Source organism: Thermobia domestica, chromosome 4, assembly GCF_964235325.1.
Source record: "Thermobia domestica chromosome 4, izTheDome1.hap1.1, whole genome shotgun sequence".
NCBI classification, from domain to species: domain Eukaryota; kingdom Metazoa; phylum Arthropoda; class Insecta; order Zygentoma; family Lepismatidae; genus Thermobia; species Thermobia domestica.
The window spans coordinates 40,161,670-40,180,043 of NC_137457.1; the positions used below are offsets into that span (position 1 = coordinate 40,161,670).

At 35.2% G+C, this 18,374-nt stretch overlaps 1 protein-coding gene across 1 annotated transcript in view; it reads right to left on the bottom strand.

The window, feature by feature from the left end:
* Positions 1-1,305: 1,305 nt before the first annotated feature.
* The window catches only part of LOC145682733 (uncharacterized), a 63,725-nt gene continuing 46,656 nt past the window's right edge, over positions 1,306-18,374 (bottom strand). The window contains exons 6-7 of the mRNA XM_081754119.1: positions 13,311-13,454; positions 1,306-1,478 (exon numbers count right to left, since the gene is read on the bottom strand). Coding sequence (XP_081610245.1) covers positions 1,306-1,478; positions 13,311-13,454 — 317 coding nt within the window. The remainder of the gene's footprint in view (positions 1,479-13,310; positions 13,455-18,374) is intronic.

Consider the following 18,374-nt stretch of genomic DNA (forward strand, 5'->3'; position numbering starts at 1 on the left):
AAACGTAGAAACCGTGTTGAGCCTTCCCGGTCTTCCGCACTTTTAGCACTCCGCTGTGAAAATTCCAACAGTACAATTCACACCACACAACTGCCTGTAAAAATCCTTTCGTTTGCGGCTTTTGTTCTGGACCTCATTAAACTCGTGCTTGCATAAACATGACTCAGCCTCAGAAATGCCCTACTTTCACCGAGCCCCATCCAGCTTATAGTTAAAAGTGTAAAGGCAAACCTTCTGCTCAAGAATCACATCCCGCACTCGTTGTTCCTTTGAAAACCGCCGAATCATTCACTTGCACTGATCTCTCCGTTGACGATCCCGTCAAAGTTAGTAAGTTACTAGAATTAATTTCTCTTAGTTTGCAAAATATTCACAGTTTTCCACCATATCTTACAAAATATTATTACCGCAGCGACATCTACGTTTCATGTCTCATTATACGCAAGCTCCTCTGACAAATATGTTCACCTTCACACCACTCGCCTCGAAACAACAGTATAATTGTACCGAATATGGAAATAATTTTCTTGTTTCTCAACATCTGATCTCTTTCTAAACACTAAGTAGTTATTGAAACACTCTTACCAGAAGAACAAGTCACAGCTTACCTCCTGAATGAAACCTTTCTCAAACCAACTTCATAATGGTTCACATCACGTTACACATTACTTTGCCACGTTAGCCCTACGCCAGCTCTCAGAGCCAAAGGTGGAGCTGCAGTAGGTTTCCGTCACACCATTCCGTACCGCTCTCAAAACTGTCCCATCTTTAATCTCTCTAAATACCTTATCACCACATTGTATTTCCGTAATATCGCCATCACTCTTGCCACCATCTATGCGCGCCACGGTCTTCCTGTACCTCATGCGTTCTTGTCATACGTCTCAAATACGTACAAACACTTCATTATTTTGGCTGAGTCAACTTCCATAGCTGTTCCAATGCCAATAATGCCAATCAATCCTCTTTTACTGACTACATCACAGTTCATACCACAGATAGTCTTCTCTGTCTCCCTCGCTGTCCTCGCCCTATCACCAATACCACTCCAGATATAGCAATAGCCTCAAATACCATCATTAATCGCTGTACTATTGATGTTTCAGACTTAATGGGCAGTAATAATGCATCCCTCAAGCTAATCTATCATTCAGGTCTGGCTTCTGTCAAATCGTCATTTTCACCACGTATATCACTCCGTTACGATAAAGCCAACTGGCACAATATCGTACGTATCTCGAAAACACCTTCGCCGATTCCGAAGCTCCTACAACACACCAGACGAACTTTCACATTAGGCCAACATCATAACCACTTCCATTCAACATGCATCTGCACTTTATATCCCTCAATCCGAATCAATCCCATACCGTCCAAAACTACCACAACAGTATCAAGCATTAGTCCGTAGATCACGCCAATCCTACTGCGAATTTCTTCGCACCTGAAATCCAGAAGATCTAAGACTTCATCATCAACTTCAATGAACGTGCCACAACTGTGTTTCCGCTTACAAATTACGCCAATGGGTTAAATCTTGTAATCAACTCTCCGATACAACTCGTCCTACTCGCGACTGGAAACGCTTCAATGTTCTATGTGGCATACATTCTAAGACTCCATATTCGATTCGACTATCTCCAAACTATCTACACATCCTCAGAGTCCAACAACATTCCTCATTCAGTCAATCAAGTCGATCGTAACCGTCATTCATTTCCTCATATCTCTCATACAGTCCCCAACCGTGCTCTTACCAATCCCATCACAGTCTCAGTAATCACCAGTGTCATTAAGCACAAACGCAACCCCTAACCAGGCTTCTATTCGATCACCTATCACATATTAAAGAAAGCCCCGTTACATTACTCACTCTTCTGGCACTCATTTATTATTTTATCTTACGCAAAGGGTTTCAAAGACCCTCATGTTTCTTAAACCTGGTAAACCGCAGTCCGATGTTTCTTCATATCGACCTATCCAGTTGATGTCTACTCTGAGCAAAATATTCGAACGCATTCTTGTTAAACGCCTATCCTTATTTACAAGACCACCAACTTCTTCCGACTCATCAAGCAGGTTTCTGTCCCTCATTCTCCATTAATGATCAGCTTCTTCGATTCACCAAACTCCATTCAACCTTCGTGTCTTGTCCTTTTCGACCTTGAGAAAGTCTTTGACAAGGTTTGGCATCTGGCGCTAATCTACAAGCTTATCAAATTTCAGTTTCCGCTGGCATACATTAGCGTCATTTATCATTTTCTTGTCTGTGGTATATCTTATATTTCCATTAACGAACAGCTCTCACATCCCATTTTTCCCGTGTGCGGTGCTCCTCAAGGTTCTACTCTTTCCCCACTATCATATATCCTTTTCGTTGCAGACCTTCCACATCTTCCTGACGTCCATCTGTTTCAGTACGCTGATGATACAGCTTTCCTCGCACTTGGCAAAACTATTCACAACATGACTAACTCATAAAAAATAGCCATCAATTCCTTCACGCACTGGTGTTCTAAATGGAAACTAAAAACTAAGGCCACCAAAATTCAAGCTATTGGATTCATTCCGCCCCGTAAACGTTCCAAGGTCCACCGAAATAATCTCTTCTGATATTCCATATCCATAATACAGTCATCGTTCCAACCCGAACCGTTATATAATTAGGCATATTATTCGATCATCATTTAACGTGGAAACCACATCTCAACCGTGTAAAATACTAAAGCTTACAACTTCCTCAACCTCCTGAAACGGCTAACAGGCACAACCTGGGGTCTCTAATCACACACAGTTCTCAACATATACACGGCCTTCCTCCGCCCAGTTCTTACTTACGGTTTTCCAGCCTGGATTTTCGTTCTTTACTCACATTATCAGAGACATGCTTTCCGCATCGCCTTCCGCATATCTCTCCGAGTCCATCTTTAATATAATTTCCTATACTTACTTACCATCTCACAACTCTCCGTTAAAATTCATTACTCCACGCTATACACAACACCATCCTCTGTTGTTTGAAACTATGCATCATCTTGCACTCCAATCCTCTCCTGCACGGTACTATTATACTCCACTTTTCCTTCTCTTTACTTTATATTGCTACACAGTCCCTCCCGACCATCTCGATCTACAGATTCTCCAAGATTATCGATTGCATATTCATGTACCTCATATCTTTACATCATATACACAGTGATTCAATTTCCCTAACATGGTTCACCACGTCTCCATTGGCCTAGAGCAGCCCCTAGGCAGAGGATAACCGCGTTCGTCTTTCTAACAATTCTTGTGTCGTGTTGTGGCGTCAACCTCAACTCATCTCTCATTTTCGTCATGATTTACATATTTCTTACTTATACCTTCACTTTCCATTTTGTTGTCTGATTTCTCACTCTTGTCATATTGTATATGTTCTTCACCATTCTTGCTATATTCTATATTATATGTAGTCATGCATCTTATATTTCGTATATTATATTACATGTAGTTTTTTGTTCTCCCATATAATCATGATTTATGTTCCAGTTCGCCTACAAGTATTTTATGATCGCAAAGATCATAATGTCCTTCCACTAATAAGTTATATAAGAAAAATAAATAAATAAATAAGTAACAGCCCATAGCCTAACCACCCATACCTTTTTTCCATAATGTTCCTTTGAACTCCCTTCCCTAAAAGAGGGTGTAGCCCACTTAAAGGATGTTAGCCTCCGGCTAGCCGTAAAAAAGATTAACCTTACATACTTTCGTTCGCAAACGTTTTAGCTAGCGACAACCGCAAAGCGTGGCTATTGTGCATTTTCGAAACCTACGTTTTCCATATCCCGGAGGCGTTTCTGTGTCATTCCTATGAGCTCTGCTCTCCAAGAAAGTGCAGAGTTATGGTCTATCCGAAAACTTCCTCCTACGTTGGTGGCTATCAAAACTTATCACCACACCTACATAATTTTTCAACACATCGTTGTGCATGTCTTTGGTTCATATAGTTCGTTCTTTGGTCACATTGTAGATCTCCTTGGCGCATACTCCTAATATCACTGGAGCTTCGATGGGAAGTCGTCATAGAAGATTATCCCCCGTCTTTGTCGACCCTTCGGCTTATTCTACCAAGGTTTAAAAGCGAAAGGACGGAAATGGACATCGCAAAGCCTCAGAGTGCTCCAATGCCTCCACCATCTAAAATGCCTCCCGCTGATCGCGATCACCCATTCACACGGAGAACTACGCTGAGTGTGTCAGAAATTCACTACCAGCTAAGAGACAGCGTTTGTCTGAAACGTCGCCTTCAATGTCTAACGCCATGGACCTGCGAACTGCGGATATATCAACATTGGTCATGTTTGGATGAGATTGTGGTGACCCTCGCTCCTACTATATTTTGTGTATTTCATGGGCATTTTTACAACATGTAAACAAACTACTAGTTGCAGGTACGCAGTAGGTACTTATATGTATTTCTGTAACTAAATGTTTTACAAACATAAAATGAGAAGTGTGTGTTTTAAGTGTGTGTGACTCTGCAAACAAAACAAACAAAAGAAAAACAAAAATATTCAGGGTTGGAAACTTTTTTACACGGAGCATACTAAGGCAACGTCAAGATTCGATCTATCGAAATCAGGATGAGTGCTTGTAGTTACGAGAAATGTCATAAGAACGTATCAAGCCAGGATATAGGCTCTAAAGTCGTGTGTGTAGACTGCAATAACCTGTATCATATAAAGTGTGCTCAACTTACGATAGGAGATGTACAATTTATGAAAGCCGAAAATAGAGAATGTTGGTGAAAAGCGTGTTTAAAAGAAAGGCTGAAAATCATGCAGAATGGAGATGGTTTAACTCGCCAAACAACTAGCTTAACAGATATGTGATAACTTTTGCAGGATTTCAAGTGGAAATTTCTGACTTAAAGAAAGATAACCTTAGAATTGAAAATGTGTTGGGCGAATCCTTTAACCTTGTACATGATAACTTAATGAGAATATTAATTTGGTAAAACAACAATCCGTGAAATTACGGTAGTGTTTAGAGAAGATAGAATAATTAACTTCCGAAAATGTACAACCCATAAAGCAAGTAAGGGAACTGCAAACTCAGATGAACTGGTACAATATGGGAGAAGAAATATGTGGAAATTCGTGATGTACCTGATCAGGCGAAAATTATACTTATGAAATGGTTAAAAATATAGGGAAGCCGTTAGATCAGAGAAGAAAATTTAGAAGCATGCTATAGGTTAAAGAGACGACGCCATGAGAAAACTACAGGCATAATTGTAAAATTTGATCATCGTAAAATTAAGGATGAACTAATGGAAAAACGGAAAGTCAAAAGAGATTTCGACGCATGTCAAATTGGTTATGCGAAAAATGAGGTAATATATATTAATCACTCTCTTATGTCATTTTGCAAACGTCTGTTTGGTCAGGCAACAGAATTGCAGAGAGAAGAACAATATGCATTCTTACGGGTTGACCCAAAGGGGTAATTAAATTGAGGAAAACTAGGATTGATCGGAATGTCTTTGTAATTAAATAAGAGGAAGCACTTCGTCACTGTTGTAAAGAATGTGAAGGTATTTTGATTTCTATTTACTATCAGAATGTTAGAGAGTTGAATAGTAAATGTGATGAATTTAAGGAAGGTCTTTTGGCAGCTAGTGATGAATATAATATAATCATTCTGACGGAATCTTGGTTAACAAAGGTGAATATGATGCAGAATTATTTAATAATCACTACCAGGTGTACCGAAAAGAAGGGCTGCAAAGGGAGGGGGAGGGTTTTGTTACCTTATATATTGGATATTACCCAGTTTAAACATTCAATATAGAACTACAGGACCCGAATATATATATTAGGGATCATAAATTTTGGTGGTCCACCTCGTTCCCTATCTTGGGTAAAAAATTACCAAAAATCAAATTTCGGAGGTTATTGATTGAGGAGGTGTAGTACTAAATGACCCTAATATATGTCACCAAACATTTGAGTCGTCTATTCGTTTCCTTTCATGGATACTAATTTTATAAAAAAATTAAATTTCTCAAATTATTCTCCCATTTTATTATCTATAATGAGGGCTTTATTACTTTATATGAATATATGAATGTGTTCAAGGGTCTATTTTTTATAAGGCTTGAGTACATTGAAACTTTCATCCTAAAATTTGGTAGAGGTACAATGACCCGCCCTTTAAATTAAGAAACTGCTCAATTTGGTATGCTAGTACAGGGCCCTAACAAATATGATTATAAATTTCGTTCCTTTTCGTGTAAAAAATTGTTATAAATGTAAATTTTGGAAAAAAATTGAAGTCTTTTGATAAAGATGAATGTGTGTAGGGATCCACTTCTTTTATACTTTGATGCTCACTTTTTAAAATCTTCTGGGTGCATAGGACCATTTCTTAAATTTTTTAAACGTTTTCTAGTACCATTTGTAAATGATGGTATACACCTTATGGAAAAATATTCAAATTTCGAAGGGTATTGAACTATTTTGTCTTCTTTGATGCGGCTCTATTATTGAATAAGCATAGAATTTATTACATTTTTCATAGAAGAAAGGTATATTTGTGCACCAATCTTAAATTTTGTTTGGGGTACATTTCTTATTGTCAAATCAATAGTTGGTAATTGTTCTTAGAGTTGGGTGGTATCCTATTGTTCGGGTAAATCACTGTCAAATATTAGTATGATCACGTGGTCAGTTATTGTCCTATAGTGGGATTATAGGTTCAGGACATTGGTATATTGATACGATCCTCTTAAACTTTGTAGGATAAATTGAAAATTGTCCAAATTAAATTGTATTATTTGTCTTGAATATTCCAGACTATGGGCCAAAATATAAACGTAAGCAATATGTTGTACCACGTGATTGACCTTGCTGAGGTAGAGTACAGGGTTAGGGAGAGGGTCTTTATTCACAGCTCATAGTCTAAAATCATAAGTGGTGGTTGTTTTTTTTTTGTTTCAGCTGTAGAAATGTGATAGGTAACTCTATTGAAACTTGCGACTGATATTTTAAAGGTAATGTGATATCTGATATGATACAATACTTTGAAATGTAGCCACAGTGTGATGCAAGCTGGTCACTAGCAAGGTTATTGTTAATACAATTTGATCGGCTGATCACTATATTCCGTGCAATCTGATTGGTTGATGATTTTCAAATCTTTGCTGCATTGAGTTTAATGTTTTGTTTAGCATTTGTCGATTACTCTCTAAAAATCTTCGTTTGAACATTTGCGTTCACCGTTTTGCACTCACTGATAAATATGATCAAAACCGTTTATTTGTTAATCGAATTGTTAAAACCGGATAAAATTTGATGGTTAACCGTGAAACGTGAAATTTTTAAGTTTGAAAATTTTGTTTTCAACATCCTAGTTTCAAATATTTTGTTTGAATTTGTTAGTTTGAAGAATTTTTTGTTTCACATTTTTGGGATTTTTTTAAAATTTGGTTTGAAACTTTTTCGTTTGAAATTTTTGTTTGAAAATTTGGATTGAAAAGTTGTTTGAAAATTTTTGCTTGAAAATGTTTTGTTTGAAATTTTGTTTTGAAAATTTTGTGAATATTTTTTCGTTTGAATTCTTTTTTGAAAGTTTTTGTTCCGACATTTCGTTTGAAATCTTTAATGCTGATATATTTTTTTTAAATATTCTTTCATTTTTTTTTCGAAATTTTGTTTGAAATTTTTTGTTTCAAAATTTATTTTGAATTTTTTCTTTCAAATTTTTTGTTTCAATTTTTTTAATTTTGCATTCATTGTTAAAGAACGGTTTCGTAACTGTCTAGAGAAAATATTTGGCAACAATGCTTATCATGATGCAATAGTGCACGTCAGAACATGGGGTTTTACTTGAAATGAAAAACACAAATCATTGAAATGGATTATTGTATTATATGTTGCTCTGGTTAATCACATACATCCATACCAGAGAAAGGATCTGGATATTATCGATACAATGTATTTTGAGCTTCTTGCACTAGTTTGTCTTTAGCGTATACTTTTATTTCCAATTGAAGTAATCTAAAGTATATTGCAATATCAATATTTGGAAACTGAATGCCCATTTGATCACAAATAAAATGTTTATCAATAAAGGCATGAATCCATCAACGGTGGTGACAAGCATCGCACCCTGAAGATACATGTTGTACAGTATGCATAACACATTTTTCAAAATAGTACTTCTTCAGGAATATACTTGTTTTGTTGCACACTTCCACTGAATGTTCTGCACACTGGAATACTTTAATGACTTTCGTCCAATCCCTTTGCGTTAAATACACCATGTTGCGAACCCCATGCAATGGACTCTTTTTACGTAACAGCACCATCTTCCTCTCCAGGACTTCTCAAGCACCACTTCATGATTTGAGCCTAATGATTTGACGATAGTCACATTTACCTCATCACGAAAATAATAATCCATTTGGTCGATACGTGTGCATAATAGCTGCCATTCTTCAAAGTTCAATTGTACGCCAAATTGTTCAGCTTTGCCCAATCATATAACAGTTTCAAATGTTATAGCACGGATACCAACAATCGCATGTTTTGTTTTAGATATATTTATCGGATAATAGCTTGCGAAGAGGAATTTTCTATCGTTAGAAGCAAACATCGTTCCTCCTAAAACGCACTTTATCGAATGATTTCAAGAGTTATAGCTGACCGACTAACACGGATTTTGCTGACGTTTGGACTGATGATTTCATCACAAGTCATGGGATTATTGCTGACCTCATTGGAAAGGAATGTGCTGATGTTTGAATTCATTATTTGATCACAATTGCTGACGTTATGCTGACAAAATCAACTCACAGATGAGGCTGCACTAAATTCAAATTGATGACTTCGACCCAAGAATCCATCGTAGCATAAAGATACAAGTTCAGTGTTTGAGAAACGTAAGAGTTCTTCTTGCTTTGATGATTCCGTGGGTAAATATCCTACTCGTAAGATTATATTCTTATCATTTCCAACTTCACTACAATTCTTAATCCAAACTTTGTAGGATCATTTGGCTAGCTAAGATTCTGTAAGGTACGTTCTGTTGTAAATCAGCAACCTTTGTAAATAATTTCATCACATCACGTGTGTTTAGAAACTGTAGACAAGTAACCATGATGACGTTATCACGAATACTAACTCGAACGATGCATATATATGGTGTAAAGCTGATGACGTGTCATTAACATGTTCTGACGTGTACTATTGCATTATGATAAACATTGTTGTCAAATGTTTTTGTTCTAAACAGTTACGAAACGGACATTCAATTTATCCTCCAAAGTTTAAGAGGAACATACCAAACCAACCCAAAGAAAGGGATACCACCCAATTCTAACAACAATTACTTAGTATTGATTTGACAATAACAAATGTTTCCCACCCGAAATTTAAGGTTTGTTGCGCAAATATACCTTTGTCTTGTGAAAAAAGTAATAAATTCTGGACTCGTTAAATAATAAAGCCGTATCAAGGAGATAAAATAGGTCAATAACACTCGAAATTTGAATGTTTGGCGATGGGAGGGACAGCAACATTTACAAAGGGTATCTAGAAAACGTTTTCTGAATTTTGTTATTTAATAATTCACAAATTTAAGAAAAGGTCCTATGTACCCAACAGATTTTAAAAAGTGAACATCAAAGTGTAAAGGAAATAAATTCCTGTATATATCCATCCTTATTAAAAGGGTTCAATTACCTCCAAAATTTACATTTATAACAATTTTTACCAATGAAATGGTACGAAATTTATAATTATATTTGTTAGGGCCTAGTACTAGTATACAAAATTCGTCAATTTTTAAACTTTAAGGGGTGGGTCAATATATTTTTACCAAATTGTAAGATGAAAGCATCAATATACTCATGCCTTCTATAAAAAATAGACCGCTAAACTCATTGATATGTTCGTATAAAGAACATTAATTGTGTCAATAACCTCCAAATTTATTTTTTTGGCAATCTTTTACCCATGATAGGAAATGAATGGACCACCCAAATTTATGGTGATACATATTAGGGTTCTATAGTAATATATTAAATGTTTAAATTGGGTAATATCCAAGTTACAAGGTAACAAAACCTGATCAATGGGGTCAATAACCTCCGAAATTTATTTTTTGACAATGTTTTAACCATGAAAGGGAACGATGTGAACCATCCAAATTTATAGTGATACATATTGAGGTCCTATACTATTGCACCAAATTTTTAAATTGGAAAATTTCTAAAATTTAAAGGGTAGGCCAAGGTACCCCTCCCCAAAATTTAAATTGGTGCATTAATGTACCGCTGCCTTATAAAAGGGAGTGGATCCCTCTTCTGCAAAACAATATAAGGTATTAACATCTCATCAAAGTTGATAAATTAGGTGAAAAACCTCCGAAATTTAAATTGTTTGCAATTTTTTACCCATAAAACCGAACAAAATGGACCCCCAGTATTGGTAGAGGTACGCACCCTTGTCCTTGACTACAATACCCAACTCTTAGATTTGGCAATTTCCAAAATTTAAGGGGTGTCCTAGTACCCCAAGGTTATTGACCCTGGCGAAGGTCATTGACCTACGACCTATGACGTCACTAAGGGTTGGGTGGTAGCATACGGGGTCATATTTAATTCAGTCAAATACGATTTCCGTTTATTGCAATTGAATGTTAGTTTGAACATAGATTTTAGAGTCATCTACTATCTTAAAAATATACTTAAAACTTAACAACAAAATTTACCCTTCGTCCTTGTTGGCGGGTATGTAACAATATCATAATCTCGTGTGAATTAATTGCATGTAAAAGATTATCATTAAAGTCATATACAATGCCCACTGTTGCCACTGTATAGGAAACGTCTTACCTTGGATTATAATGTGAAATGTACTCCCGTTCGTGTGATTCCGATAAAGAAATTCAGAATCCGTCCTCATATGCTTTCAACTTAAATAAATAGACAAAAATTTCCTTTTAATGTCACATTCTCGTAACAACAAATAGAAAAGTAGAGGACATAGAACCAATCTTTAACATTATTAAAAATATTTCCATAATCATAGTGTTCGAAAATATGGTGGTTATAATTAGTAGGAACGAAATATGAATCTTTTTTAAAAAGTCAGTCAATAGGATAGTAATCGCATTGGAAACAATTGATGACTTTGATCAGTATAAATGTGACACTGAGTTCAGTCATATGATCATTGTTATGAGCTAACGCTTCTCACAAGCTTTGAGGGTCGAGTTTGAGCACACGAGAAGCGAAACCAACATACACGTAGCAAGAAAGAAACACATAACATGTTTTCATTAATCCTTCAAGTGTCAATTCCGAAGTAAAGAAGACATAGCCAAGAAGACAATTAATTTCCTTATATGTCCCGTATATATTGTAAGTATATAACCGACAATGTGATTGTACAAACAACAATAATATTTCTGGAAGCACTTGTACTGAGGAATGCGACAAGTCAATCGTAGAAACGTAGTCAAAATATCCATCTTTAATGTTCGGGCGCTTCGACAGGTACAAACTTAAATAATACCGCAAAATGCATTCACTGTACCACAAATCACTTTTACGAGTGAGTTATATATATATATTATGATGCGTGAGTCTTGAAGAGGATATTCTGATGTTCGTGAACTTGAAACTGTGGTGACACTTTGATTGAGGAGAAAAATACTGAAGATGATTCTCACCACTGCAGACACGCTTTTGTGTTTTAATTCTTGCAAATGTAAACGTTCCAAATCATACAAAAACTGTTCCAACATATTCACGGAAGTTTATCGCAATCAATTTCATATAGATATTGACAACTATGTGCGATACACACCTAAAACAAATTATCAGCAAGAGATCAACGTTAACAGTGAACCACAAAGCTGCACATTTTGAACAGAGAAACAGATGATTATCAGCAATTTGAATGGTAAATCTACTTTGTTTGTACACCAATGATTCAAGGCTACCTTAAAATCAATAATAAACTATATCTATAACGTATTGATTAGATTGTTTAAATCCAAATTCTATAATAGTGTGTAAAGATGGTTTTCACCATGAGATCCATCTCCTCAAATGTCTACGAACACTATCCTCCTTTTCTGAGTGATGAGATGTCAACTTTGGCCATCATTTGAAATGTACATATTACCTCTGTGATTTTTCTTCAAAACTGATAACTGTTCAATTACAAGAATTAAAACTGTTTGATTAAATTGCTACACAATGTTCCTGACATAACACTCCGGTCTGAATCTTATCCTAACCTGGTTATCAAGAGCAACAAATTCAAGTAAATACATTCATATATTCTTAAACATCGGGAAGATTAGTATACGCTGCTTCGCAAAGGCCAAAAAATGTATTTTCATATGATTACATTCACATTTACATGTAACATTAAGAATTCACGGAAGTTTCAAGCAAAGGCGAATAAATCCTCGTTTTTAATTTACATTCTGTCAAGGATATATTTTTATCTTCGCACAATAGTTTGGTTTTAGTATAATTATTTCTAATATTTCGAAAATACATATGATTTGAATTATCATAAATACATAAATAAAGAATTAGTAACACGTCTAAACAAGCAAGGATGACAGTGTTATGTTGGTCTTTAATTCAAACCTACTTTCAGGAACATCGGAAATACGTAACACTTAGTTTATAATGTGCACTTAGCACCTAAGCGGCAAAGTCTCTAGCTCGTAAAACATATACTAACGGTTATATTGAATGGATTATTACCTATCATTATGAGAAGAAACTCATATAAATTAAAAAAACACCAGCCACTTGCCTTAGAAACTGGGAAAAAACCGGGAGAGCCCCGAGATAACCCAGGAATAAGGTGTTTGACAACACCAAAGCCGATTTAGCATGAGGTGGTACTGAACTAGAGACCCCCGAACTAGCGGTAAGCGCTCTACCTCTGAGCCGACGTGGCTCCTTCTCTAAGTTTTCTAATCATACATAAAAACATCTGCTCTCATGTAGTCATTTACATTCTGACATGATAGTCTTGCAACTTTAACAATAGATGTCTTGTGATTGTTTCAGTCAAGAATCTTTTGTCACAGAGGTCAATAATCACATTTGAATAATACGCTATAGGATTTAGTTTAAGCTTTGAATTTGGAATGGGTTACTCTCTATTCGTATTTTCATATGCTGTCACATTTTCAATACATACATACTCTACTATTCATAATAAACTTCAATTACTAAAGTAGAAGTACATTTAATCTTATGTTTACATTAAGATAATATAAACTGCAGTTACCTGCTTGCCTGGAGGTTCCAGCCAATGTTGGAAGATAAATAGTATCACTACTATCTTGAGAATTACAGCCATCAGTTTGACAATCACATACAGAATGCTTTTCAACCAGTAGAATAATATTGACTGTTGCATCCAGTTTTTTAACTGAAAGGAAAAACGAACCAAATAAAAAATTGTGGCATCTTTAAGATTTCAAGGTCAAAATGTACTATAAGCTTCATCGCAATAATTCAATCTAGTGCAGAAGGAATTATTATTAACTAAATTCAACAAACTGAAAAACTATTCGAATATTATTTTACAGAAATAATATACCTTATTGAGAAGTATGACATCATGAAATTTTTCCTTTTTTATTTCCTGAAAGAGCGAAGTATTAATGTATATGGTCAATTAAGACAGTGCTGAAAGTGGTTTAAAGCTTTCAATCCTTATATAAAAACGTGAAAGAAGAAAATTTACGCTTTACGTCCCATGGCTATGCCAGCTAGCCTAAAGGAGAGAAACGTAGAAGAAGAATCGTGGCACAAAATATATAAAAGAATATCTTGAATGATATCGGAGATTTACATTTATTAGGTTGGTGTTAATAATAATTTCGGTGTAAATTCTTGTGTACGTGGTGTATGATTATAATTCTCAGTCTAACCCTTCTCTCCACTACTTTATTTCTGTTATAGTCGTAACGCCTAGCCACGTTGGATAAGTAGACCGAATCTGCCTTCGGACAGTAACGGTAACACAAATCATAATATTTGGTAATACAAAAAATAAAACGAAATATTTCTGTTTTACACCTCATAGTTATGACCTTAGGCGAAAAGAGACAAATTATTAATGAATGTCGATAAATGTGAAAAGAATTGTTGGAATGAAAACGTAGGGGGAAACGGAACAATTCCGAGAAAACTGACGGGCACAGAGGATGGTAAATGTCCACCGTATTCGGAAATGTAGTTAATTTAATTGTCCTGTAGAGTACGTCAAGTGTAGCATCTTTGGATATTGGAATCTCCGATAGCCAATGCGTGCACAGCACACTATTGCCGAACTTGCTGTGAGAAAGTCAGTGGGCATATGTTGTGTGATGACAAGGTATTCACCTTGTTAAGAACAATCAGTATGTTATCACTATACAATATAAGTGACTTTTCAGATCCCAGAATGCGTTTTTAATGACCGCATTAGTTGCTAGAAACGAAGCATAACGAATACACGTATATTTCGTTTCGTTCACATGTTTATACGCAAGGCAAAGTAATATAGGGTTTCCCGACTAATGATATTGATACATTATATATAAGTACAGTACATTCAACCTCAGTTGTTAAGACTCCTAACTACGAGAGAACTTTCCTTCTTCATATATTTCCGCATAATTACAATTGCTAAAGTTTATTAGTTATGTTTAGCAGACTTCTCTTCTCATAGGCTTGTATGATATAAAACATAATGACCCCATGGCAGAGTACTTGTTCCATCTTATAAAACGCATTGTTTATCATCTATACACATAATGCTAACTTATTTGCTCCTTTTCTATATATATCATTCTTATAACTTCTGACTAAATTCATCTTATAATATTTCCTTTGGTTGAATAAACAGTCATTATATTCGCTACATGTAAGATCTTTATATGTAATATTTTCTTAATACCCTAAACTTATTTACATTTTTAATTATCAAACTTGCCTTTAAAGTTTTTACCTGTTATATCCATTTGAAGTGCTTTCATAGAGTTTATCTTACTTCTTAAATCTACAAACTCAGGTAATTGTGCCTCTAAACTCATCCTTCATCTTACCAAATATTTGTTTATTTATCTGTGGTATCTTCTATCTATTATCGTGAGGGTAATTACTTGTGTTGAAGTAATCAATATCATTTTTCATGTCCTTGTATTTATCTTTTGTTTGAATATAGTAAATATATATTGATTGAAAATTACCGACATTAATGTCCAATCCAAAGTTCTCGGGGTCACGGGGATGAAGAGTGACACTTCCGATACCGTTTAAATCCGAAAATATATCCCACTAATGCTCCTAATGGGAGACGGTAACATATAAAGATAGTTGAAATTTCTTCCCTTTGACCTCCCTACGGGCATGAAATCAATTTTTTATCATAAAATTATCAGATGTTTGGGCAGCAAAACGGTTATAATTTGGATAAGACTAGCTACCTATTTATTAACATATTAAAAGTATACGAACACACACAATTTGTACGTATGTAGATATTTTGACCTGTGAACTTTGTAGAAGCCTTATATTGAAAAATTCATCTAAAGTTTGATCCATCCTTTTATAACGACTGTATACGGTCGCGTACCATTTTCCATGCTTTTCGTACTTTCATACTTTGGACTTCAGCCGCCGCTTTCTACAATCGTAAATTTAAATTGTGTTCCTCATGTTTTTCATATTCCAAGTTATCAAGAAAACCTAACATGAAAATTATTAACTGGTAACCATAAAACATCGGAAATATAGAAAACGTTAAAAAATTTTAGTTCGCGTACATTTCACGTGTAGCGTTTCGGTCGGAAACCATAACATATATATTAGACAGCGAACCCATGGTAGCCTTATTATTGCAACCGAAGCGACTGTTTGTACTCTTGCCCGGCTTCCTGAAATGGATTTAATCGGTTCATACGAAGGAACAACGGGAGCCAATTAAAGGTCAACCCGGGCCCACGTGATCTATGATTCTCCCTCTCACTCTCTCTTCCACTGTCTTAGCCCGTGTGTGTGATTTCATTCCACAGCAAGTAGTTGGTTGATAGGTGTTCGTGACGTCATACCATAAAGAATAGATGCTAACGAAAGACACAGGCTTTCCCGACATTTTTAGATTCATTATATATAAGAACTTTCAAGAAAATACTAAACTGATTTCAAAAATTCTTTTTGCTGGAAAGATTGTCTAATTCCAATGATAATACTCTATATATTATTCTGTATAATGTGCCCTAGGTCTCTGGGGCCGTCATTTCTTGGTTTATTATATATATAGTTGTTCATTCAAATGAAATCGGCCAATTCCCAGGTCAAAATCTCTTGACAAAATTTATTCTTTTAACCTAAGATTGTACAAGCTTTAGGAAGTTGAAAACGTGTATACATTATTTTTTGTTTGTTGCAGGTTTGTTTGTGGCGGCCATTTTCTTAGGCACCTGAGCGTATACTGCACTTTTCACAGGATTCCGTTAAACGCTGTAAGTTTTTAGTCTTTAAGGACAATTAGTTCAAACCAAGACTGTGTGAAAGTTAATGAAATGTACAACACTGTGTTTTGTGCTATTGAGACATACTTTAGAACTTCGAAGAAAAAGCTCTAAACATTGACGTTTAAACCGTAGACATTACCATTTCGGAAAGTACATTTTGAAACGAAATAAGTAAAATTCACCTTCAATTCTTTGTCTGCATAGAGACTAGATTGTGTACAACGTTCCAAACAAGTTTCAGACGTGAGTACCTTGCACTTGACCTTTTGGAAGTTTTCAAACTTTGCAAATTTTTGAAAATCGTGTATTTTCACCATCAAATATATCAGTACAACAGAAGTGAAAAATTTACACAAAACAAACAATAGCTGCGAAGTAACAAGTGAATAAAATTGCTGAGACTAGAGTAATTTCTAAGTTATAAATTGTTGTAAAGATGTGAATTCACGATTTTAAAAACTTAACAGATGTGCAGAATGTGTGCTGATATAGTATCTCAGGCATACTATTTATCTATGTTTCATCAAAAGAAGTGCGATCAAATAGCAAGAAATTCGAAGTTTGCTACTTATAAAAGAACTATCAATACCAGATCATATAATAGATTTGTAGCTCTGACAAAAACACGAATCAGATGGTATGAATACTCACGATCAGATGAATTTACTGATTGCAGTATATTAGTACATCCAAAACATAACATGTTGTCATTTGCACCTAATGATACCATAGTCAGTATTTATGACAGAAATGATAAATTGGGGAATTGAAGACATCAGTCAGGGAAATAAGGATCTTTCTGATCACTTTTTTCATCCCCATGGCCCAATAACCTCTTTTAATCTATATACGAATGACAAAGTGGGGGTGTCAATCACTAAGGTTAACCGGAAACTCAGACTCTGTAGACAAATAAGTCAACTATTTACCTCCCTGTCTCAAAGTAGCACTATAGGTACAATAGAAATAACAGACGACTTTTGTTTTTTGTACAATATATGATTTATAAATTATGCATAGTTTACTAATTTAACATTACTGTCGTATTAATGTGACTTTTGCTACGAAGTTTATATTCACTTCATTGGCGCTTCATGACATTAAGTCCCAGGGAGGAATACACTTATAACTCAGAAACTGCTCGAGTCTCAGTGATGCAATTCTACCCACTTGTTGCTGCACAAATATAGTCTATTTTGTGCAAATTTAGGATTTTTCACTTCTGTCCCACCTGATATATTGATGGTGAAAATACACGATTTTCGAAAATTTGCAATGTTTAAAAATTCCCCAAAAAATTCAAGTTTTTCAGATCTGGAACTTATTTATGACGTTGTCTATTACCTATCTCTATGTAGACAAAGAATTGAAGGTGAGTCTCATTTATTGCTTTTCAAAATGTACATTCCAAAATTGCAATCTCTAGGTTTTCAATCTCACTGTTCAAAGCGATTTTACCGACGTTCTGAAGTGCATCTCAATGTGCACAGGACATAAGAATAATTGTCCGTTCCATTATATTTCATATTGTTTTGGTTTACACTCATTATCGTAAAAACAAAAAGATACAGACTTTGACGAAATGCATTACAAAGTTAAAAATGTGTTCAGGCGCCTATACAAAATGATGGCTACGACAAAACGTGCGCGGCTATAAAATAAATGAATTACCGTTTTCGACTCCCTAGATGCTGTTCAAACTGAGGTAAAAACTTAATTTAAAGAAAACTAAATTTTGTCAGCAACTGTCATTGGTTGATTTCATTTCGATTGCCCAATAAGCAAGTTTCAGAATCTACTAAACCCGGTTTCAAAAATTCTTTCCA